The sequence below is a fragment of the Pteropus medius genome, unplaced genomic scaffold (genome assembly GCF_902729225.1).
Source record: "Pteropus medius unplaced genomic scaffold, Ma_sr-lr_union100, whole genome shotgun sequence".
Lineage (NCBI taxonomy): Eukaryota > Metazoa > Chordata > Mammalia > Chiroptera > Pteropodidae > Pteropus > Pteropus medius.
In genome coordinates this window covers 2,533,375-2,559,859 of record NW_024342644.1, presented here as the reverse complement: position 1 = coordinate 2,559,859, position 26,485 = coordinate 2,533,375, and the positions used below count along the sequence as shown (strand labels likewise).

Below are 26,485 nucleotides of genomic sequence, written 5' to 3'. Positions count from 1 at the left end.
GAGTATTTCTTCCTGACTCATCATTCTTTCTGTCACCTGCCAAAGAAATGCTTTTACTTTGGTCAAGAGCATTTGGAGTTAGCTTTCATTGTTGGTATAAGTCATGGAACACCTGATGTCTAAACATGTCATACTAATTTGCATTGACTGCCAGCCACTGGAATACTTAACTCTGGTGCTATGCTTTTTTAAACTTAAAGATGTTATGGAGGATGGAAAAATCCTTAATCTGAATATGAAAGTAGCTACCCAATTTGAAGATTCTTTTCCCATTCCCAGTGTGATTTCCCTTTGTGAGAAGTCTAGTAGGTTGTATTAAATTTACTTTTAGATAGTCTTTCAGAATCATTAGAATTTTTTTCTTTCATATAGTTAAGTCATACCTTTTTGAGATAATTTAGATAAGAGGAAATTGAGGGTTGAGAACTAAAAAGGAAGAAAAGTGGCTGATAGGTCATATGTAGAAGTTTTAACCTTTCAGCAGAGAAAAGATACTTCTGGGCCCTGGTAGTTACCATCTTTTATCTGAAAGCTGTGAGGAAGCGGAGATCTTTGTTGGAGGGTTCCTGGAACCTTGCAAGACCCCAGAAAGTGGGAGTCTGTTACAGTAAGAAAGGAATTGATTGGGCTTATAAATATTTGGGTACAGTGAAAGCTTCTAGAAAGCACTTTATCTGTTGCAAGTGAAAAGAAATTTCTCACATTTGAATGAAATTGTGGAAGTGAAATCCTGACTATTTTAGAGACCCTTAAAAGTTCAGCAGTCGTCATTACAAACTGAAAAAGTAAATTGTCACGTATAGTCCTGTCTTTTGATGCTTTCTTTTAGTACTACAGAATATTGTAGTAAATTTAAAATACATTGGCTGGGACTTCTATGGATTCTTTTACTACCTTTGATCTCCCTATATTATCTTTCCATTAGATCTTAAAATCCTCCTAGAGGATCAAGACATTATTGGTTTTATCTGTCGTCATTAAATGAACATCTACATTTTCCAGGACACACTAAATTCCTCTTAAAACTTTTGAAAGTATATAACTACAGACTGTATAGTATTTATTTATATTATTAATTAGATCATTAATATATTATTTATTAATATATAAGTATAAACAGCATTCACATTATTCAGAAGCATATACACAACACACAATTCCAAAATTGTAACAAATATTTATTTTAATGCATCATTCCTGTTTTATTTTGTTCTTTCAGTTTTCTTTTTTGACAAACAAGGAACTATCAGTAATTTCAGTGTCTTTGAGTTTGCATGCCCAGGCATTTATTTATTTATTTTTCCAATTCTTCCCTTTTCTTGAAACAAATTTCTTAAGTAGTAAATGATTAATGGCATTTTCTTTATCTTTTGTTATTAAAACACCACTTCTTTCTCAAAATCAAAAAAAAAAAATTCTCCTAGAATATATTCTCTTGCTATGGGAATTTATAGAAACAGTCGCCCCCTGATTGGGAAAGGAGTGCTTTCCAGGTATATTTCTACAAGGGGGGAACCTATGTAAATCTGTAGAGAGAAGATTGTGTTGAGCTTAAAGAATAAGTACTATAGGCAGGAGAATTAGAACAAGCTATCAAGCTTGTTAAAGCAGCATCTGTTGAGTTAGATTCTGTGCAAGATTGACCAACTTGGCTTGTGATCTTATCCAAGCCATTTAATCTTTCTGAACCTTATATGTAAAATGAGTGAGTTGAGCTACAGTGTTCTCTGTTCTTCATAAGTTCATTTATTCATTAACTATCTGTCATGTGCCTGTGGTGCTCGGTATTTAGCACTGAACAAGGCAGATACGGTCTAATCCTTGTAAGAAGGCTCCAATTTCCCTATTTCTGTTGACCTGTCCTTCTCTTGGTCCTTCCTTTATCTAGTAATTGGGTGGATAATGACAAAATGAAGAAGTGTGAAATGATTAATTACAAATTTTGGGGACCCGTCTGCTTTCATTTACAAATGAGTCAAAGAACATAGTTTATATAGTTAAAAATGTTATTAAAATGAAGAAGTGAATTATCTGCTAGTGGAAATTATTGGGTGACTTGAGAGTGAGAAAAGTGAACGACTGAGCTAGAGAATGATCTTGTTCAAGTTTAGGTGTATCAGGTATAAATGCAAAAGATTTATTCTTGATAGCGAAAAGTAAAAAAAAAGGTATTTCAATTTTTGGGGGTAGTTACTCATGCTGCTGTACTTGAAATTTATCTTCGAAAAGGGGAAAATAATTTGAATAGAGTTAATAAAAATAAAAGGAGTAAAATTTTACTTAAGCAATACAGTGAGGCATCCAAAATGAAAAATCTCACTTTTGGCTTCTAGATCTAAGATGACATTCTAATCTGTGTAGGTTGGTTCAAGAACATTTAACTATGTTGGAAGCAGTCAGGTTGGCTCCACAGAATTTAAAACTCTGACTACTCTCAAGATACTGATGAAAGCAACTAAATTTATTGGTTATCAGGTAGCGAGAATAAGTTCAATTTTCTCTAGACCTGTGACAATTAGAGGTTGGTTCTAGCATATCTAATGCTTAAGTTTCAAGGCTACCGCTATTTGAGAGCTGTTTGGGGGAGATAACCTTGTAACACATACATTTTAATGAGTACATTACTTTTACCACCTGCTGAAGTAGACTTGGAGTGACTACTGACCTGAAGTGAATGCCTGTGTTCAATATTAATATGGCATGTCTGGATCCAGACAGCAATCTTTCATTTTGACATGCACATAGTCAAAGTAAATTAATGTTTAAAACCCGAACACTTTAAGTTGAGCCAGTGTGTGCATTCCATAATAATCCTTCAGAAGCAGTTTACATAGAAATGCTGAGTGCTTTCTTATACTTTATTTATTATATGTATGGGTCCACATTGCAGTATTTGTAACAAGATTTATCCAGTTCTATTTTTGTGACTCACTAAAGAAATTAATTATTTTAGGATTTAGTCTTTGCATGTTTTAAATAAAATCACACTGTTTTTATATATTTATGCCTGGCAAGATAATAGCCTACTTTCACTTATATTATTTTTAGATTTTTTTCTTTTTTTTTTATTACTAATTTCTCACTTTTTTTCTGCTCAAATAATCACTAATATTTGAACGTATAGTAGTAATTTTTAATAAACTAGGTTTGGAAATAGTGTGTATTTATGAATATGAACAAGAATATTGCTGGAGCATTTTTCTTTCTTGCATACCATTTTCTACGCTTGCTTTTACTGGTTAAAAAGACATTCATGGCAGATGTAGTAATGGGGAAATTATATTAACATTTAAGTATTAAATTAGCTTGTAGCCAGAGTCTCCTACTAATATGTTGACATTTAGTAAGTTCAGGATTTTAAGGACCATGTTGCACAACTCATTGTTGCACATTTCCTGTTTGCCTTTAACAAAATGTATGTGAGATCTGCTTTTCTAAATTGAAATATTCCATTGTGGATTTTAATGTTGTTACTATTTTACCTTGCTTGTCAATGTTTGTTATTTATGTATTAAAAATATGTGCATAGTGACCATAATGAGAATAGTATGTGATTGGTGCCGTATGTAATCAAGACAGTTTTCATAACACTTTTACAGTTTAATTTCAAAGAAAAATCTCAAGTTACATTTATTAGCAAACATATTTCAGCTCTAGGGAGTTTTTTTCTCCAAAAAGATGGCAGATGGAAGTAAACCTAATATGTATTTAAAGAAAATATGCTGCATTTATTTTAAATAATATCTTTTACATCAGCATGATGCTTTATATTTTGTCTTAGAGTTATAATAAATGCCATACTGTTGTTAATAAAATTCAAAATTAGATTTTTCTATGTCCGACAATTTATTTTTTGTTCAGAAATATATATGATATTTGTCTTAGAATATAGACCATCAAATAACAATTGTAAGATTGTACTTAATATATTTGTAGTTTCCTGAATCTTGGACATCCCTTGGATCAGGAAAATATTGCTTAACCCATGGCGCAGTGGATTTAGATTGGACTTGGGAATGTTGTACAGGGAATACCTATCGTTTCCACTGAATGATGTTTACCTGATAGAGATGAACTTTTTGACCCACTGCTCTTCCAGTAGTAATGGATTTGCACTGATTTGAGCATAGTCTCTCACTTGGTCCTGTTTTCAGTTCTCATGTGTAATGGCTGGCTGGCTGGCAAAATTAAACATCTCTTTCATGCCTGTGGAAGGCAGTGTAACTAGCTGCTGGTTCAAATTTACAATGCTGGCTTGATTACTATTATGGTGTCACTACCTGAATTAACTAGTTGTAGATAAAATGCCTATATCATATGAATATACTAATTTTTTTTTTTTGCTGCATGGGGAATTTTTGTCCTCATGTAAGGTTTCATGAAAGGATACATTAGCTTGGATTAATTGGAAAATCAGCATTTTAATTCCACGTCTCCCCCAGTCAGATACTTTGTGAGTGATTTCTACAAAAAGAATATATAAGAAATTATGTGATTGGGCCTTTTACTTCTGATCTGATTTTAATTTGCTTGCTTTTGTAATTTGCCCGTGAAAAAGCAGCCATGTTATACCTCTAGAAAGATAAAGGAGTTTAAGTGTGCATGTGTAGCTTTTTATGGTGTCTTAGACATCTGTGCAAACATACTATAGAGTACATTTTGTTGAAGTAATGAGACCTCTCAGAAAGTAAGCAGTACTGTGTAGTCTCAGAGGTCTTGGGCTGTTTTGATGGAAGCTAATCCTATACCTCCATTGATACAAATATGATGGGCAGACATTTTCTTTGGTGAAAAATATTTCACAGTAGACTGTGATATCCACTTCTTACAGCTTTATGGACTTACTTCAGGGGGCTGGTTACTGAGAGCAAAATATGTGCATGATTACATATAATCAAGGTTAATTTTTATCAGGGGTCACCACATTTTCGCTATGGTCTGACAATCGTGACCTACATTAAAAAAGCCCTGTGGGTCTGTCTGGTATGTTTTTGCTTGATGTCTGGATAGTTTATTTCAGATGCTTGTCAGTTTCATTATATATTATCATTTGAGGCTCTTGCTGGATTTTCAGATATACCATATAAACAGTGTTCTTTGCAATTAGATTGTCATGAGGGAGCTTCTGTTTTATGGTGTGAAAACTTTAATCTCGAAGGATGAGTAATTTTGGGGACATATTCCATTTGGTTTTGTGTTATATTCACCTGGTAGGTAATTTTGAAATAGAAATAGACTTTAGCCCTACAACCAAGATTCCAGATTTGGTTCAGTTCATTCTTTAGTTCTTCTTGGAGAAAATATTTTGGAGTTTTCAATTCAAATGCATTTTCCTTGCTTAAGAAAAATCCAGATGAGTAGTTTATTTTAAAACATAGCAACCAAGTAGGATTTATAAGATCAATTTACAAATATTTTACACTTTTGCTGGTACAAAAAGAATGGTGCATAGTGTTTTTAAAAAATGCGATTTAGGACATTTTGGTAACTGAAACACAAAACTTAATGGTGGTTAAAACTGAGTATTTGGTTTTGTAGTTTTAAAATCATATTTAATTTTGGCCATATCTATCTTAGTAGTTTAAAGGATAAACAGTTCAAACAGTAAGAAAAAAGCAGTTTGTGTTTTGTCAGTTTTCAACTTTAGATATCAGTAAATCATTGCTGTAGCCTTCTTTATCTTTTGTTTGCACAAAAAACCTGTTAGAATTATGTCTGGGGGGACCATCTGCTGTGGTTCCCAGTCTTGTCAGTGTGATAAGGGATAAGCTGTATAAACAGGGGCACAAAAAAAAAAAAAAAAGGAAAAAAGGGGGAAAAAAAACAGGCTGCTTTTAGAAAGGGAAAAGTGTGATGTGGACTTAATTTTATGTTGTAGCTATAGGATTTTGCTCAGAGTCTGTCAGGATTGAGGCTATACTGTGTTTATTTAGAAATCACAAGGCCATGCTATTTGAATGGTTTACCTTCACATGAACATTATATCTTTCTTTTTGATTACATGGTTCCTATTTTGGAGGTCAAGCTTTTATAAGCTCTTTGAACACATTTCAATATACTATTTGACATTGCAATATTTTCCAAATTGTCTATTTAGTTTTTGGATTTTTTTTCCCCCTAGCTATTAATTTTTCTCTGAGTTGGATCCTCAGAAATCATCCTTTTCCTTTTTTCATTTGCAATGAGGTAATGGTGCTTCACAAGGAACAAGCCAGTCATTTCCATGGCAATATACTCTACCAAAACATCACCAATCTGTCTTGCTCTTTACCTTTAAAATTTCAAGCATAAGAAGGACACTGGTGTGTAAGCAGCAGCATTATTCTTATAAGCTTATTGATTTACAGTAGAATTATAGGAGAGAGAGGAAAGTCAATTAAAATATTCACCTTAAAAGTACCTTAAATTCACTTAGCTATATATGTGTGTATATGTGTGTATATATATGATTTATTTTATATTAAAGTTGTTTTTTTTTTTTAGGATGGAAAAATAGAAATTCCAAAAAATTGATTTGAAGACTGATCATTTAATATGTATAAGAACAGTAAAATAATAAGTAACTGAGTTATATTATACATGTAAACGTATTACCTGTTACTCCAGTCATGAGAAGATTGCCTTTGCTTAAAGGCTCTAGCATATTCCCATCAGTTAGTTTGGTTTAAGGCAGTATTATTTCAGCACGATAGTGGCACCTTGAACTTCTACATGAGTTCTAGAATTTTGTCTTTTTTTCCCCTTATTAGAAGGTACTAGTGAGATGATGTGATTGCTTATTTATGGAATAGGAGAATAATCAATGTTCCATCATTACCAAAAATCTTATACCCTTTGATATCAAGTATTATGATGTGCATTAAAATTATTTTTAATAATTAAAATATATTTTAAGAATATATTTGATTTCTTTCCCATATATATTTTGCAGAATTTCCAAGGTTTGTTGGTGTGACCTGTGAAGATGGTAAAGATTTCCCCATGTTCCCTGTCATATATCTTGCAGTGTATCTTTGCCAGTCCTTATGGTACTCTGTCTCTCAATTGCGCTCCAGAGGTTGGCTCACCTGCTTGACTGACTCCTCCTGTTGGATGCCAGGAACTTTCTTTTCTCTGTATATAGGTGGCATGGTGCAAGTGTTCAATAAACGTTGAGAGAATAGTGATCAGAATGAATGGAATTAGTTGTGATAAACTTTTTTTCTATGGCAAAGGTATATATTCTAATTATTTTTTCTGTGTGTGTATAAAATGAAGTTGGAATGTGTTCTATACATCTGTTTTGTTTCTTAATTTTACAGTATATTTGATGTCTTGGGCCTACTCCATTGTGCCTGTTTGGGCTTCATATGCAGCCATCATGAGAATGCCTAGGCCTATCTCTTTTCCCTATTGCCTTCGTTTCTGATGAGCCGACCCTGGCAACTCTTAAGTTATCTGTTGTGGAAGAAGGAACTGCTGGTGATGAAGGTTTTCAAAGTCTACAGGCATTACTTGGTGGATTGCATTACATTTTCTTATTAGGAAATATTTGACAGAGAAAAGGACTAAAAGAATAAGATAAGGAACAGCTATATACCACCCCTTACCTGGATTCAGAATAAAACAGTACTGATACAACTGAAGCTCACTCATATATGGAGTGGGGATTAGGTGGAAATATACTTTCATTCTCCCTTTCTGCCTGTTCACTCCAGAATAGCTTCAGCCTGCAAAGGAAATCTTCCCCTCCTCTGTGCCTTCATAGTACTACCCTAGGCCTGTGTGTATATTGAACCTGCCAGTGTGTTACAACCATCTGTTCAGATGTCTGTCACCTCTTCCAGGCTGTGCTTCATCTTTGTGTTCCCAGCACCACACACAATGGCTGGGATGGAATAGGTGCTCAGTAAGTGCTTGTTGCATGAATGAGTGAATGAGTGAATGAGTGAATAGGTACAGTTCTATTCTAACAAACACCATTTCAATGAAGGATTCTATTTAGCAAAACTATTTCCTTGTCTAGTCCATAGTTCTAGGGCCTTGCTGCTCTGATTTGAACAAATTGAATTAAACAGAAAATCCCGTAGAACAGATGCATTTACAAGTCTCTGCTCACACAGCTGCTGGTCTATTTAATAAAAACATTGCTTTTTTGATTGAGTATTCACAGTCCTTTTTTTTTTTTTTTTTGTTAAATCTATTAGTATCGTGGTGTAAGCATAGACTACAGACTGTCTGAGATGACTGGAAGAATTAGCCAATGATCACAGCTAAGAGAGACAATAAGAGAGATGTAAATAGGATGCATATGGAAAAGGTTTTATTCTTAGATGTAGTTTTTATAAAAAGAATAAATACATATATTTGTTTCCCTGGACCATAACTTGTAAGTCCTTGAGTCCATATTTCTCAGGTAATTATTTTAATTTTCCCTCTCTTAAATCGCCTATGTATAACATTCCTACTCTAAATTATAGAATATATACAGATGCATTTGCTTTTTAAAAATTGTAAAGTTCAGGTACGATTTATATCTTATTAAATGTACAGCTCTTACATGTTTATTTAGTTAAATGAATTTTCCTCCATTTTATACACCTATATACCACCACCTAAAGAAGAAAGAGAATATTTCCATCTCCCCAGAAAATTTTGTTGTACCATTTTCCAGTAAATCCTCCCTCTCCCATCCCCTCTGCAGCAGCCGCTCTCTGTTCTATTTCCACTTATTCATGGGGGTCATATAAGCAGAATCATATACTAAGTACCCTTTTGTGTCTGGCTTCTTTCATTCAGACTATTTTCGAGGTTCATTTAGGTTGTTGCATGTATAAATTCCATTTTCTTCTAACAACAAAAATGTGTACACTAGTAACCAGACAAATTTATTTTTACCTTAAAGCTGAGATGTTGAGTAATGCTTTTTTAGTATTGTTAATAGAATTAATGACAACTCACATTTATGGAGTGCTAGCTCCTGTGCTAAGTGCTTTACATGCATTATCATATTGGGTTCTGCAGTTATCTGTTTACTTAGCTCTCTGTGAGAGACATATTTGGTGAAAGTCTTGACATCCGATAAAGGACTTGATGTTTGCCAAAAAAAAAAAAGCTATCTTGTGTTCTAAAATTCTAATCTTTTCCTCAGGACTGAGCATTGTTTATTGTTGATTTTGATAAGCTAAAATATGAACCAAGAAGAAAAATATAAAAGGTCAATAGAAAAGAGGCATTGGGTAGGAAAGAAAGCAGTGCAATGGCTTAGTTTAGATTCCCCTTACACTGGCTGCAAAGAAATAGCCTTTGTACATATGCAGAGTTAAGTTTTTCGAAGTGCTTATACTAATGCAATGCCCATCTTTCTGTTTAGAATTATACCAGTCCAGCTTTGACTGGTATAATTAAATGTGTTTTTTCTTTTTAATCTTTGTTTTACACATGAGGATGCTGAGGCACTGAGGGATTGAAGGACTGGACCAAAATCATATAGGTATTAGGGGTAGAGCTGGGCTTCTTAGCCCGGCAGGCTGCTTTCAGAGCCCACACTTTTAATCACTACACTGTTTGCCACAATTCCCCATACCCAACCATAGTCTTTTCCTTCATCCTAGTGGTGATGCTGGGTGAGTATTGGGAGGGTTAGTAAGGATTGACACTATCCAAACAGATGTAATGATTAGGACTTAGTTTTATGACTTGTGTAATTCATGAAATAGGTCTTGAAATTATAGTTTTTTTTTTTTTTTTTTTGCTGCAGGGGAGTATATTTAGGAAGGAACTACTTACAGTTTGAAATCTGTGGGAGTAATAGAAAGAGTACTTTAAGCCTCAACAAAGCTAATCATGCAACCAATGTTGTGCTTATTCAAGCCTGTATGTATTAGTAGATTGGTGTTTCTCAACTAGTCGTCTGTAGACCCTGGGGGTGAGAGACTCACCAGATTTATTATAGGGAAGGTCTCTGATTGTATGTATGTGTTTTCTTAGTCATTGGTAATTGAAAGTATTATATCACCATGTGGGGTCCTTGTACTCAGAAAGATTGGACACACCTGCTCTAGGTCCTTTACTTTGGGAATTTAGAGTTTACAGTTCAATTATTTTCAAGCACCCAGAAAGTCAATGACATTTAATAGTTTGTTATAAGAATAACATCAGTTTTATAGAGTTATGAGAATTAAAAATAATGTACATAGGAATCAGCTATAAGAAGGCTGGAGTACAGATTCTAGTCATTTGGTTACTGAGTGAACTTAGTAGAGCTTTTTACATGTCTCTTTCACTTTCAATACTCATGAGTTTGGAATGGGCTCAGAATGCATCCATTTATCATTTAAGGGGTCACTGTTATTTCCACTCCTTGACCATGTGGGCCTGCTAGTTACTTTCCTGACTTAGGCCTTCACTGTTACTTCTGCCCCTTCATCCTTTTGATTTCTGTTTGGTCTTTAAAGATGCTGTTCCTTTATTTTTTATTATCTAATTCCCCTCTCCAGGTTATAACATAAGCTGTTTATGGCCGTCACCTTTCTAAGTATTCCGGATAGTATTTTAACTTTTTATTGCTGGGCTATTAGCCCTTGTGTCTCTTTCCTCAACTAATGGTTAGGTCAGTTTCATTGACACTTTTTTCATCATAAATAACGTTATTTTCCCAGGAGAAGTCCAGATGTTTTTGCAGCTCAGCTTTCAGAACCTCAGTGTCACCTCTTGAAGCAGTAGATCACCTTGCTTCTTACTAACTTATAACACTGGATGTTGTGAAAACCTTGAATGGAGTTATTATACACTTTCTGCAGTCAGACTTCCATTTTATTGTACTATACTGTAATTTGAAAAAAATTACATTTATATTTTAACAGATATACCATATACCCTCTCTTTGGTGAAGGTTGCTTTAAATACACAATTCTTTTGTAAAGCAGTATTTTTTCCATATACTAACTCATAAGATATGCTGCCTGTATTTGGTTTAGTAAGAAGCCTTATAATTCTTTGAATTTTATGTGGAGTCATTTTCATAGGGCCTGCTTAGTGTATACTTACTTTGTAAAATATACTGAGCTACATGCTGTGGGGGACATAGATAAAGCTCTGTCCTTTATTCTTATAAAGCATTCATCTTACTAAGACTTGAAAGGTGTGAAGCTAATGTTTTGGGCAAACCAAATATAATTCTTTTTGTTAGAGTTTAGGTAAATATTTGAAGAAAAATTTTATACACTGTATTAAACTCTTAATGTATCGCAAGTTTCATTAACCTTCGTTTTTAATGCTGTTGCTCATGAAGTGTAGGTATTAGATCCAAGTAGTATGACAGAGACAGTAATGATGACTGCTTTAGCAGCCTTCAGAATGGAGCAGCGGAAGAGTTACAGCTAGTACAAAGTGCCTGTAGTAATCATTAAAGTACAATCTCCAGTTTTGGTGTTATTTTATCCATGATTTATAATAAATATCTCAAAATTGCAGATTTTGCCTTTTGCAATAAAATAGAAGTCAGTAAGTAATGTCACAACCTCTAACATCTAGGTTTTGGTTTAGCAATTCATGGTAATATTCAAAATCTACTTAACTTTTACTAGGCGTTAAACATTTTTCTGAGCACTGTACATATATTAACTTTATGTTTAGGATGAAGCGTGGTTTTCAAAAAATGAATGCTAAATCTTTTTGGAGAAATACAACAAAGCTCTCTTGAGAACCTTAGCTTTGGAAAGCCCAGCCCCCCTCCTCTTTTAAAATGTGTATAGATATATAGATAAATATATTTTGAAAAATAGACATATAGCAAAATAATAATTACTTTTTGAGGAGGAAGTATTTTCTTCATGTATGTAAGTGATAAAATACTTTTGTTTTTTCATGAGACATTTTACAGAGACACGTTCATATATATGAATTTTAACATGTTGCTTAACTCTTCAGCATTTCTGTGAGATATAATGCTATGTGCTGAGGGAAATAATTTAAATGAAAAGATTTAGTTTTATTTTTTAATTTTTTAGTTATCGCAAGTGGCGGATATAGATGATCCCAATATAAGGTGATGCCCCCATTTTCCTAATAAGAATATTAAATAAAGTGTTTTGGCAAGCTGGAATATATAAACTTTAGGAATGAAGATGAAATTGTCAAATAGCTTTATGTTTAGTTCAGAAGTGAAGTGAAGTCTACTTCACTTCTATTTGACTTGTTTGAAAGCCAACATATTTTGAATCTATCTATGATGTGGTCCCTGGAAATTTTCTCCTAGGTGCCTGTTCGCATAATTAAAGAGCAGTCGGTTTTGTCTTTCCTCCTGTAGAGACATAAATGTTGATCTGTATGATATAACCACTTTTTAAAAATTAATCTTTGAAAGGCTTATTTACATTGAAACCCAGTACTTGCCAGTGTGAAGTTATATCTGTGGGAGTTATATCAGGATTAAATCTCATTGCAGCCATTTTTGCTTATTTCAGGTGATTGATTCAGATGACTTCTCTAGGCTATCAGAGATCCTGTTGCTCAGGAGAGTGTCTTCTCCAAGTCATTCTCTGTCACAATAAGGAAATGGAGGGAGTAGGAACTCCGGGTAATAAGACTTTATTAGAAATACAAAACAATTCCCTCTTTTCTGAGGGATATTTTTTTGGGAAAAATAAACTGTCCCTTACATTTAGGCATTTGTTAGTAGCTAGTTAATACCTCTTGGAGAGAGTGGATAGGTTGTATTTTAGCCCAGTTTTTTCTTGCCATACTGTCACCATTGCATACTGCTTTTCCTTGTCATGAATTTAGTTTTTTTTTTTACCTGTTTGTTCATTTTCACATTTCTCTGTTTGATATTACCTTGTTTGATTTTTTCCTCCTTTAGTTAAATGAAGGACATTTATCATGATTGATGTATTCAGTTTCATAAATATCTGTAACTCATATTTTGGGTGTGAGAGTGTTCTAATGGTTAAGATTCTATGAAATTGACCTCCAGTACATATTGATGTATTTCTGGAATGAATGTTTCTGTGCTCTTTGCTTGCAGATTAAAACTTTAATATTTGAAATCGGACCTGTGCAGTGTGAAAAGACATAGTACACTCTTAAAATACTTGCATGATTATCTGAAGAACAAAACATTTAGTAGTTGTGGTAGAATGTTTCCAGGATCAACACTTGACTTGAATGTTCTGGGAGAACAGTTTTTTTTTTTTTTTTTTTTTTTTAATGGATGGCAGGTGGTAGAGTTGAAAAACAGGTTTTTATAATGGAAATGCTAAGAGTCTTAGCTATAGTGGTGTGAATGGTATTGTTACAATAGATATAATAGATTATCTTGCATTATCTTATCTAATCAGACACTTTTGTTAGTAAAAGCTCCCCATCTAATTAGTTTCAGCACGTTTCTTGCAGAGAATGATTCCTCTCAACAATTTTTACTAACAAAATTTTTTGAGAGACTAAAATTTTTTTAAATCTTTATCTAGTTTTAACAGATTTAATAAGCCTAAATTTATTTTATTAAAAATACTACTTTAAGCTAGGAGAGTAAGTATAGGAAACAGCCCAGATGTATCCAGATTAGAGGGTATGAATTTGTCTCTTTAATGAACATTGGTAATGTTGGCAGTATTCTGCAGGTTTCCTTTTTTTTTCTTCTGATATTACTGCTCATATTTCATGTTTGATTTGTTTTCAATATCCTTACTCTTAGGGGCTCAGGGACTTGAATTGCATTTTATATATTTAGTTTCCAATCTCATTCTTATTTTAAGAATCTGTACAGTTTCTAAAGGCTTTTTCTAATCCAGAGTCTGTAGCGTCTGTCAGTCTGGGAGGCTAGGAGGGAAATACCACGCAAGAGTGGGGTTTGCTTTAAGTGGAGAAGGCACTCTGTAGTATGCTTAAAGGCAAAGGGACTCAGTTATATTAGAAGAAAGAATAAACAGACTAGTGTCCTAGGGGGTCGGTCAAAATAAAAATGGATAGTTGCCATTTGGGGATTTTAACCCAATAGGAAGAAAGTACTTCCTACACATGCAGGCTGGACACAATCCTCCCACCCCGATCTGAGTACAACAGCACCATGGGGAAGGAGGTGGGGTGGCCTGTGGGTGATGATAGCTGTGACTCCTTTTCTCCTGTGAAATGTTGAATGTTCATAGTGCAGAACTGACTGGTAAGTCTTGTACAAGTAAGGCTGAAACTGGTAAGTCTTGTACAAGTTAAGGCTGAAACTTAGGTAGTTCTAAAAATGTATTCGTTCAATAGAACTCTTGAATAATTTAATACGTGCTAGCTTGCTGGTGCTAGGAATATAAAGATGACTAAAACAGCTCATTCCTCTGAAAAGCTGTCAGTCTAATAAAGCATATAGCCATTTAGAACCATCAAAAGAGAATATCTATGAATCCCCAATACCAAATCTACCTACCTGCATGAATTTACTTCCTGTACATGTTCTGTGATCCCTTCATTGCACTCCATGAATGGTCCATGCTCCCATCTGAGGCCAACTTTATCACTTTTGCACTCAACCCATCTCCCCTGCTCGAGGATATTCCTCCTGCAGTTTTCTCCTTTATTTGTTAGATTATTTTCCCCCTTTACTGGATCACTCCTATCATCAGTCATGTTGTGATATATCCCATCTTAAATAATCTCCTTCCTTGACACCATATTCCTCACCAGCTATTCCATTTCATTCTTCTTTTTGTAGCAAAACTCCTTGTAAGCAGTTGTTTATACCTGCTGCTTCCTCTTCTGTCTCCAATTTACTCCAATCTGGCACCTTTACTAAAAATACTCTTGTCTTACTCACCAGTAACCTCTGTATGGCCAAATGCAACGGTCACGTCTGATTGTTTATAGTCTTTATCTGTTAACATTTGACATACTGATCACTCTTTCCTTCTTGAAATACTTTCACTCGGCTTCCTATACACCAGCAGCCCCCAACCTTTTTGGTATTAGGGACTGGTGATGCTCCTGTGAGAAGCTAATGCTTGATGAACTGAGGTGGAGCTGAGGTGGTGATGCTAGCACTGGGGAGCGGCTGCAAATACAGATGAAGCTTCACTTGCACACTGGCCCCTCACCTCCTGCTGTGAGGCCTGGTAACTAACAGGCTGTGGACCCAAAGCAGTCTGCTGCCCAGAGACTGGGAACCCCTGCATACACCACTCCCTCTTAGTTATTTTTTTCCCCATTTTACCGACTCTTCTTGCTGTCATCTTTGCTGGTTCCTCATTGTTCTGTTTAAGTGTTGGAGTGCCCCCAAGGCACTTCTTTGTTTTACTTCTCCACCTGTACTCACGCATTTGGAATTTTACAGAGCTTCACAGCTTTTAAGTACTCTCTATATATTGATACTTCCCAAATATATTTTTCCAAATCTAATCTCATTCAAACCCTGGACTCTATGCCTACATATCATTTGAATTTGGATCTTTAGTAGACATGTCTATTTAACATGTCTGACATTTCTAGTCTCCCTCACAAATCTGCTCCTCCATGGTCTTCCTTTCTCAGTAAAAGGAATCTGCATTTTTTTTGTTGCTTGGCCCCAAAATTTTGGAATCAAGGATAACTACTCATTTCCACATCCCACATTGAATCTAACTGCAAATCCTGGCTCTACTTTTAAAACATACCCAGATTCCTACCATTTTTATCATTTCTGCTTAGGCCATTACCTTGGCCTAAGCCAGCATCATCTTGTCTAAATCCTAATAGTAGCCTGATTTATCTCTCTGCTTCCCCCCAAACCCACAAGCTTTTTTTCCATATAGAAGTCAGAGATTATTCGAATACCTAAACCAGATTATCTCAGTCTTCTGCTCACATTTCACAGTGCTGTCCAGTAGAACTTTTTGCAATGATAGAAATGTTCTGTTTTGCACTGTCTAATATGACAGCCATTGGCCGTACGTGGCTGAGAAGGACTTGAAATATGGTTAGTGCAACTGAGAAACAGAATTTTAAATTTTATTTATGTTAATTTTTATGTAAATAGCCACATTGAGAGCAAGAATTTTTATCATGACTTGTGAGGATTAGATAAGCTGAACCCCTCTTCTCCAACTTCATCTCCTACTACCGTTACTCTAATTTTCTTGCTGTTCTTTGAAGAAACCAAGCATGTGCTCACAGTAGCTTTACTCTCTGCCTGAAAAGTTCTTCTTCCAGGTATACACTTGTTGTGTTCCCATATTTCAGGTGTTTGCTCAAATGTTATCTTATCTGAGAGTCCTTCTCTGAATACCCTATATAAAATAGCATCCTTTCCTCACACTGTCTTTAAACCTTTATGTCCTTTGAATAATGATCACTGCCTGATGTATTAATTTGCTCATGATCTGTTTCTTCCCCACTAGAATGTTAAGTTCTTTGAGAGCAGGCGTCTCATATGGTGATACTGTTCTGTCATCCAGAGCCTAGAATAGTTGCCAGCCTGTAGCAGGCACTAAATAAATGTTTAATTAATGAATAGTAATTGGGGTCAAGGTGATATACTCTTATTGGCATATGAATGACGATTTCTTATAGAGGAAACTAGTAATGACTTCAGCTTTAGGACTTGAGAAAGCTTCATAGAGACAATGAAGTTTGAATTAAGCCTTAAAGAATGAATAGAAATTCGTTTAATTTTAGTAGAGAGATTAAAATCTAATGATCTAATTTATCTTTTAGTTTTACTTTGTTTTAAGTAATTGTGACGTTTGGGCAACAAACAAGTATATGAGTTCTGTTGTGTGGTGGGCACTGTCCTGGGCCCTGGTGATACAAAGATGAATAAGATTAAGATGCTTTCACTTCCTTCATAGAATTTAGTGTATATGATAATATTGTAGTATCCACTGATTGGAAATAAAGTAGTGAAAAGTTCAAACTCAGCTCTATTTCTGTTAGCATTTTAAATAGTATATTTTATTATTTAATGCTTAAGAGATTGCTGTGTAAAAAATATATTGAGAAATATCTATTTGAGTCCATCAGCACCTATATGATCATTCCTTCTAGCAGTTGATATGCTCTAAGCTGCCGTTGATCAAATTGTTGGGATCAAAATTTTTTTTCTACCTTTCTCTTTTTCTCATTATGGAATGGGAGTTCTGTAGGAAACTGAGATAATAAAAGTCATTAATTGTCTATAAACCTTCAAAAATTACAAATCTTATATGTTGAGATTTTCATTTTAAAAAAGAAGCATTAACTTGGTTTATATGATAATCTCGGACTGCTACAGACCAATACTATGTGAATAGTTGATGAATTTAATGCTTGTTAAAACCCAATAATAGATTGAGGCTGTGCCTTAGTTCCCCTTTCATAGCATTTTGTGGTTCATTTAGGTATTCTGGGCGATGAATGGGCTTTTCAAAAATCCTCTTTCTTTTCTACAGCCCAGATATATTCTTCAAAGCTTCCTTCTGCATCTTCCCCTCACCCAAGAAAATTCATCTTTCCTTCTAGCTGCCTATGTTACTCTTGTTTCTTTGAGCCCACCTTTGAATTTAGGACTTGTAAAATTATAAACATTTGTAAATGTTTGATCTCTATGTCCATGGAACAGCTTTAAAAATCTTCTTTAATCTCTGAGATGAGGCAGTCAAGAGTAAGGCATCTTCGATTACAGAATCTCTTTGAAGTTTTCTTTCTATTTTAGTTTTTCCCTCTAGCACTGCTACTTTCAGTGGCTCTGTGGTGGGTTTTATATTAAAAAAAAATTTTTTTCCCTTCTCGCTTAGGTCTCCTTGGCAGTCTTTCAAAAGTTTGGAGGCAAAATTAGTAAAACTATACTTTGATTGAGCTTTGTTTATTGTTTTCAAACTCTACTTCTTTACTAAGATAGCTTGGGATGGAAAGAGACCTCTTTTTAAAATATTTTCATCTATTTTACATTTTATTGCTGCTTCTGTTGTAGATATTATAGTCCTAAGAATGAACTGTTATTTTCCTTAACTAGACCAGAAAGCTCAGATTAATTAAGATGGCTTGAGTCTAGGTTAGCTACTATTCATTTTTGTTTTATAGGATTCTATACTTAAGTTTTATAAAATTAAAAATTTGAAATCTTAAAATGTAGGATTTTTTTTTGTGTGTGTGGTTTTACAAGACTCAAAGTCTTGGTCTAGGCAATAATATTAAAAAATTTCACTACAAAAAGAAGATATCTTATTATTTTTTCTTTTAGGTAGCCCTGCGTGAAAATACTATTGGTCTTTTTGTCTCTGTGTATATCTACTCTGCTACACTGAGAAATTTACTTTTTGTGATCAGATTTGCATTTTGTGATCAGATTCATATGAGTTCGGGCTAGATAGCATTTATCAGAGCCATTAAAATATATGTGTCATAATATCTTGCATATTTATGTTAGGCTTTTACTTCAGCAATGGGTTTGCTTATGTTTTCTCCTTTATACTTAATATCTCACACACACACACAGGATCTAAGTAGGAGTAGTTTCAGACTGCTTCCTATTTGATCTTAGTTGTAATTGATACTCTTACTGAAAGCCTAAAATGAAATTGAAAGGCTTAACTTTGTAAGCAGAGTTTTTGTTTCTTTAATTTTGTAATTAATAATTATTGTTTCTCAAGTTTCCTTTGGGAGAATATTCTCATGGAACATCCCAGGATCCTGTAGTGCTTCTGTTTGATTAGAAAAATTATTCATTACTTGCCTCTCAGTTCTTTAGGAAAGTGGCGTGCTTCCTAATTCACATTAGTGAGATCGAATTTCAGAAAAAGAATATACCATGCAAAATACCTTCTTAATTATTTTATTGGTAGTTTTTCTCTTATTTAGATGAAATATTAAAAATGCAGTTCACTGACTGTAGAATTGCATTTCTTTATTTTAGGCAGCATTGAGGTAGTATAGAAAGAAAGCAGGTAAGAATGTGTGTGATGGCACTAGGCTGCCTTAAGTACAAGAGCCATTTTCTTACTTGCTGTGTGACCTTAAGTAAGTTTTCTCATTGGTAAAATGGAATAATAATACCTATTCCATATGGTTGCTATGAGTAATAAGTAAATTAAAAATACTTAAGACATTTAGAAGTGCATAGAAGTGTATTGAGAAGAAATGATACAATAGTAGTTGGCAGCTGCTACTACTATTATATTACTATTCTTATTAATAATAACAAATAGGTCTATGTTTGAATTCTTACTTTGCCATTTATAGTTATGGGACTCTCTCAGTCTGCTTTATTTTAAATCTGATTTTTCATCTTTAAAATGAAGACTGTATTATGTTGGACCTAATGAAGTTGTTGTGAGGATTGGAGATGGGAAATGTAAATTACCTACTTTGGGTAGAAGAGGGGCACCATAACTTTTTAATAGTAGTTGTAGTTTTTGTGTGTTTTTTCCTCCTGAATTTCCCGCTTGATACCCATACCCATCCCTTTTCCTTAATCTATTGTAATATTTATCTGTATGCTGCTAAATGAATATAAAGAGAGTTTCTAAAAGAAGGAACTCCTTTGGAATTCAGGGCTTTAGACACAATTGAAATAAATGTCTCTTAACTGCAGGCTGTGAGAGAAATATGGAGGGGATCATTAAGGTTCCACTACTGAGTGTTAAAAATGGATGTGAGCGCTGAGCCAACTTTTTCTCCCTCCTTTACCTCCTGTCTATTATTCCCTCTCTTCTGTTCATTAATATCTATGTGCATTGTTACAGCGCAGGCACAGTAGTGCAGTCCTTTTATTTTAGAGTGATCGCATGGGGGCCACAAAAACCTGAAAAGGCATAAAGGATTCAAAGTTTTAGAGGCACTGTTAGAAAGATGAAGTTGCATTGCCTTAAATTCTTCTATTTGTAATGGTTTTAGTTACAAAAAACATTGAATTCTTTTGGAATCTAGGGAGGGCTGTGGTGTGGGCCAGTTTTGTATCAAAATTTGCTTTGCTAATGTCACACACTGATTTTCTTTTCCCCCAGAAGGCAAAATTGCTTCTAAACTGAAACCTCAGCTTACTGAGGTTTGTAAGAGAATGTACTGAGAAATGTCTGTTGTGTTCATTTAAATATACATATGAAACTAGAATCAAATTAAACATTTCAAATAGCTAATTTTACCAACTCTTAATAATTAATTAGTTTTTAGCACGGAGACTAAAGGTAATTAAAATAGATGTACTACATGCTGTAGGAGTTCTGCCTCAGGAAGATGACTGGAGACATTTATATTTTCATATACTTAAACATTGGCATTTCTGCTTTTATTCTCTGGGAGTTTTTATATAACAAAAGAAGTTACTGAGTTTTTTTATTATAAAATTATAATTGTAAAATATCTTTAATGCTTTTTAGTCTACTTAAATTTAATTGCAGTCTGTTTGAATGTTAAAATTCTATCTCTAACTTCTGCAGTTAATTAAAAAGTATCTTCTGCGACTGTAGTGTATTGTCACATTTTATTTACATTTTTATTAATCTTTAGAATGGGTTATGTCTTTACATGATTTAAAATACCTAAAATATAAAAAGATTTATAGGCAAAAATTTGTTTCTATCTGAATTTCTTATTTGCTCAGTTCTCATATTCTTTCCAGATTAAAAAAAAAATTATTAGGTACTTGCGTATCCTTCCATAGTTTATAAAAATGCAAACAAATAGAAATACATATCTTTTTCTCCCCCCTCTCACATTTTAAAAAGTAGAAATCCAGAGATATAAGATAATAAATGTTAGATGTTAGATAGTAACTTGGAAAGAACAAAGTCAGTATTTTTATACTTGGAAATCAGTTCATTCAATTATGTGTCCCCCTCCTGCCCCATTAGTTCTGGTTGAGTGTACATGTTTGCTCCCTGTTCAGAATAGAAAGTTCCTGGAGGATACCTACTCTTTCTGGAACTGTTTCTGTTTGACCCATCCTATGCAAACTTATTCACTTATGCAAACACTGGGTGCTTTATACAAACATTACCACCTGTATTTTTTATTTGTGTTTCTCAAAGCAGTTTTTGATAAAATTTGCATAATGACATGGCTCATGTAGCTTTGTATATTGTTAAGAGTTCAAATGCTGTGCATATGGAAGATTATAGTGTGTGCCAAATAAAAAGGTGCTGTGACAGGCAACATTCTCAGGATAACTCTGTCTTAGGTATTTAAGTCTAATTTGCATATTGAATCTAGATCTATGATTATTAACCCAACTCCATTTACAGTTGATGAAAATTTGCATAAAATTGATCTTCTTGATAGCTTGAGGTGTGTATAGGGAGGAAAATGTTAACTCTTTATGTAGCATATGCGACTGTTATGAAAAACTGAGCACATTCTATATACTGATAATCTTTTCTAGAAATTAGCTGTGGTATCATGTCAGAATATCAGAACATGTCTGATAGTTTGCCTTTTCATACTGGAAATGGTAGATAGCATGTTTCAAGTCCTAGCAACTGTGCATTATCAAATCCTCTCCATAAGAATCTCATTCTTGGTAGGCAGGTCATTCAAGAGGGGGAAATTATACTAATTTTATTCACTTTATGTTGGCTCTTGCTTTATTTATGGCATTAACTGACAACTTCTCAATCATCTGGTATTTTCTTGTTTGGAGAAGGTGATTCTTTTTATTAAATATTGTGTGGATGTATGCATGTGTAATGGTTTAGTGGGAGCAGTGAGCTGATATAAATCACCTTTTCAGATGAAGTTCCTGGCTATTTACAAAGGTTGATTACTTCTTAGAATAGGGATTGCCTCAGATTTGCAAAGGCACAGGGAAATCACACCTCTTATTTTACCTTTCTCTATCTGTGGTTAAACTTACTGTAAATATATTGGTAAGGATGGTATGCCACTATTCAGCCTTCTGTATTTGAACCGTTTGATTCTATCATTTTCACTGAAGTCATTATTCTTTGTAGGACCCCGGGATGATACCACTTCTGAGATGACTGAACAAACCTCAGTCCTTAGATAATAAAATTTCTATTAAATTTTTTTCCTTTTATCTTCAGTAGTCTTTACGCCTTTGAAAATAAATTTTTAATAAGATGGTAATTAAATAATACTCAAGATATTTGCTTTTATTTATAAAGTTTTGGTTGCCTTGAGCAAATCTAATGAAATACAAAAAACCTCTGTGTATGTAATATATGTAACATAATGATATTTATAAATTGTAACAGTATTTATAAATTATTTCTGGCTAGCAAGCACCCTTAGTGTATTTAAAGTATTAGATTTGTAAAATTCACTTTATATACAATATTAGATTAGGATGTGTGTCATACTGTATAAAGTGAGACATGCTTCTTTGAAACTTGGCATGTTTTTCATCCCAACTTCTGTGATGTGTTGAATGATAAACAGTCATGTTCTTAGATTGATCCCAGATCCCCTGAGGGAACTGGCATTTCCTATGGATGGCATTGCTAAATCTTTAGTCTTTTTCCTGCTTTGCTCTCTCTTTGGCCCACACTTAGGTCAGATTACCGAGCAAATCAGTGTTATTGATGAATGCTTTGTACATGATTATAAAAGACTCAGACCTCTGAGAAAGAACAGAAACACATAATTAAATGCAAATTGTGCCAACTTGTTTAATTTTTAGTTAATGTAGGTTAAGCCAATGTCATTGATCACTTGGGGATAGCACTATTTGAGGTCCATCTAATAAAGATTATAATGATTCTTATTTTTTCTTTTAGATAAATTAATATTTGAAGATAACAAATTTTTATTAAGTTTTAAAAGTTTTTTTGGGGGAGAATGTTAAATGGTGATTAAAGTTTCGAGTTTAATGAATGGAAGAAAAAAACCTAAGAATTGATTTAAATTTGTACTTAGAGAAGATTAGCACTCCCAAAGCCTCTCTTCTGGTAGTGAGCTGGTAGTTGATGGGGGTGAAGATGATGGTGATATAAGCAAAAGTCTGGGAGCATCTAGCATAGGTATACTTAAAACTTAAAATAATTAATGTGTGGTTATTTCATTGTATAATTATAGTGGAAGAAAGGACTCATGCCAGCATTTAATTCAAACATGTCTTACAGCTAAGAAAACTGGGGCCCATAGAGAATGGGGGACTTGTGCCAAGTTATTGAACTAGTTAGTGGTAGGCTTGAATTCGGATTTTATTTATTCAGTCCAGCACCTTTTCTGCACTATTCTTCTTCCATGTTTATTGGTTATACAGAATTATTATTGGGTTAACAGATGATAAGGTATGGTAGAGAAGTGAAGTAGAAAGACATAATGAAAAAGTTTATTTCACAGTTCTGCTCAAGACCAGGGCTGCTGATAGTTAATAATAGTAGCTAATGTAACACTGAGCATTAATGTAACACTGAGGGCTTTTCATGTACATGCATGTAATCTTCAAAGGAGGTTTATAAAGTAGGTAGCATTATTATACTGTTTTGTGGATGCAAAAGCCAAGTCTTAAAGAGATGAAGTAACTTGCTAAAGATATCTACCTGCTGAGTGTGGGAGCATAGATTTGAACTATCGTATTTCATTCTGCTTTCCATTATGTGTCAACAGCACGCAAGGGAAAGCCTTTGATCAAATCCAAAGCCCCTTCTAGCTCTAACATCCAGTGACCACTGGACTTTTAATTTTTTTTCTTTTCAATTATAATATGAAAGTTAGCTAATTGGATCATACTGTAGCTTGCAAGAAGGTAGACACCTTCATGTGTTGGGAGTTCATTCAGGAAGGTTTACCAGCCCTTAGAAAGGAAGGAATGAAGTCAGCTTGCTAGTATTTGTTCCTCAGGATTTCAGGCTTTTCCACACTGGTGAGTGATTTCTTTCTGAAGTGGTTTTAAACCATCTTTAAAATGGTATAACAAGGTGTTTTTGCCTTATGTTTTGTTAATATCGCTTGTCTAGGAGAAAGGTGGTTATGTAAATAAAAACAGTGAACCTAGAGCAAAAAAAAAAAAAAAAAAAGGTATAATTACAACCTTTTGAGGATTGATGGCAAATGAACAAGTTACCTAATTTACCTTAGCTTGAAAATTAGAATACTTGCCTACCTCTTGTCTTTTCATATTTCCTTCTTTCTCCATGATTCCTCAGAGGTATTACTGATAGATTCAGCAGCTTCACCTGCTTATTCTTTTATTGCCCTGGGATATCAATTACCCAGGCTGGATTTAGAGCAGTGAAGCACTTTATTCTTCTTATTCTTGACCTCTAATTCCTTTTAACCATATTTATTGTATTCTTTTCTAATCGGAAAAAAATAGTCACATCCAGTTTCTCAAGGCAAGGAAGAAAAACTCAATGGTAATCTTTTCTCCCTGTCTCTTTTTTAATTGGGTCTGTAGTCCTCTTGTAGTGATTAAATCTCAGAGAGGTGTAGATTTAGGGAATGGCATATCCTTGCTCCCACTGTGGTTGGAAACAAAGAGGATATTGTGAGAGAAGATTGTAGTCTATAATTTTTTTTCCTTCTACCTTTTCCTTTTTGCTCCGTATTTGCCTCTGGTAAGCACCAATAAGAGAAGCACAGTGCAGATATCAAGGATTTTGGGGGCAAATCTATGCTCTCTTCTGCAGGTAATAATTCTTCTTTTGAGAAACAGCACTTGGCTTGCTAGAGACTACCTATTCATGAGCTATCAGGTGACCATGTGGCCTAAGCTTCCCATCTTAAATTGCGTGTTGTCTGACCCATTTAGCCATAGATTGGGAACAAACAGCAGCAATCTGTTATCAAATGGAAATGGTATATGTAGTTTAAGAGACTGAACTTGATCAGGTCTGGAAGGTATAAATAGGTTATATGAGCAGGTGGCTCAGATGCCTTTGATGCCAACTTCTGTTTCATTGCTTCCTCTCCTTTAATCCATGGCCATGGCCTCCTGGTAGTTCCTTATGGACAGTTGAGCAAGAGGAAAAAAACTTCAGCCTGGTTTACAAATGTGTCTACATGATATGCTGGTACCTCTCAAAAACAGATAACTACATTAAAGACTGACCATGAATAACAATGGTGAAGGAAAACCCTATCAGTGGACAGAACTCAACTATGTTTGGAGTGGGAGATAACCAGAGATAAAGATTTCCATTGATTAATGGGCAGTTGTTAATGTTTTGTCTGGATGGTCAGGGACTTGGAAGGAACAGGATCTGAAGACAAGGAAGTCCATAAAGAGCTGTGCGATGGACCACTTTAAATATCCACGGACTATAAAGGTTGCGTCCCTTGTGAATGTCCACCAAAGGGCATCTACTACAAAGTCTTTGTAATGAGTGGACAAAACAGTGTGCTCTGTGGATGTCAGTCAGACTCTTTCGCCAGCTATCCTAGAGTTTGCTTAAAGGGCCTGTGAAAAAGTGACCATGTTGACAGGGCTGGAGGGTTCATCTTTCAACAATATGGACTTTCCCTTGACGCAGTTGACCTGGCTAATGTTGTTACTGAGTGCCTAATCTGCCAACAGCACAGTCCTCCAAGGGAGCCAGCCAGCCTTCTGCGAGTGGTTGATTACATTGGGTCTGTTCCATCATGGAGAGGGCAAAGATTTATCCTCACTGGAGTAGCCACATATTCTGCATGTGAATTTACTTTCTTTACCCATAATGCTTCTGTCAGAACCACCAATTGTGGATTCACAGAATACTTTTATCAACTGTCATGGCATTCTGTATTGCATTGTTTCTGATCTAGGAATTCATTTCACAACAAAGAAGGTGTAGAATCGGCTCATGCCCTTGGAATTAACTGGCCTTGCAACATACCCCATTACATTAAAGTGGCTGTCCTAGTTGAAAGGTGGAATGGCTTAGAATACTCCATTAGAGTACCATTTGAGAGATAATACTGTGGAAGGGTGGGGTTCTGTTTTACAGGATGCAGTATATACTTTGAATTAGATATTTCTGTCTCATAGTCAGAATTCATGACTCTGGGAATCAAGAGTTGAACGTGGTTTCTCTCAGTATTGTATCTAATTACCCACCTGGAAGCGAGAGTGGCTCTTCTCACTATTATATCCAATAACCCACTTGCAGAACTTTTGCTGCCTGACCTGGGGATACTGCGCTCTGCTGTTTTGGAGATCTTGGTCCTCAGTGGGAGAATGTTTCCACTAGGGATCACAACAGTGGCTAAATTGAATTGGAAGATGAGGCTGCCACTTGGCTGTATTGGAGTCCTTATGCCACTGAACCAACAGCCCCCACCTCCCAAAAGAAAAAAAAGAGGCTAATGTACTTGCTGGGGTGATTGATCCTGATAACCACAAGGAAATTGGGTTACTATTATATTATGGAATCAAAGAGATGAAATCTAGAATCTAGATGAAAATTAAGGAGATTTTCTGGGGTACCTCTTAGTACTTCTATTCGCAATATAAAGCTTATTGGAAAACCACATGAGCCAAAAAAGGGGCAGAATGACTGATGACTCAGATCTTTTAAGAATAAAGATTTGGGTTACTCTGCCAGACAAAGAACTGAGAGCAGCTCAGACAGTTTAATTTTTAGAGCTTCAATTTGTGTCTTTTTTTTTTTTTCCTTTCTATCTTTCAGATCTG

General features: G+C 34.7%; 1 protein-coding gene across 11 annotated transcripts in view; it reads left to right on the top strand.

Moving 5' to 3' along the window:
- CDKAL1 (CDKAL1 threonylcarbamoyladenosine tRNA methylthiotransferase) overlaps positions 1 to 26,485 on the top strand; it is a 566,460-nt gene that overhangs the window by 28,939 nt on the left and 511,036 nt on the right. Inside the window, exon 2 of one of the 11 annotated variants that reach the window (XM_039866453.1) lies at positions 12,447 to 12,559. The exons of the other annotated variants lie outside the window; for them this stretch is intronic. Within the exon in view, the coding sequence (XP_039722387.1) occupies positions 12,460 to 12,559 (100 nt within the window). The 5' untranslated portion in view covers positions 12,447 to 12,459. The remainder of the gene's footprint in view (positions 1 to 12,446; positions 12,560 to 26,485) is intronic. 11 annotated transcript variants of the gene reach the window in all.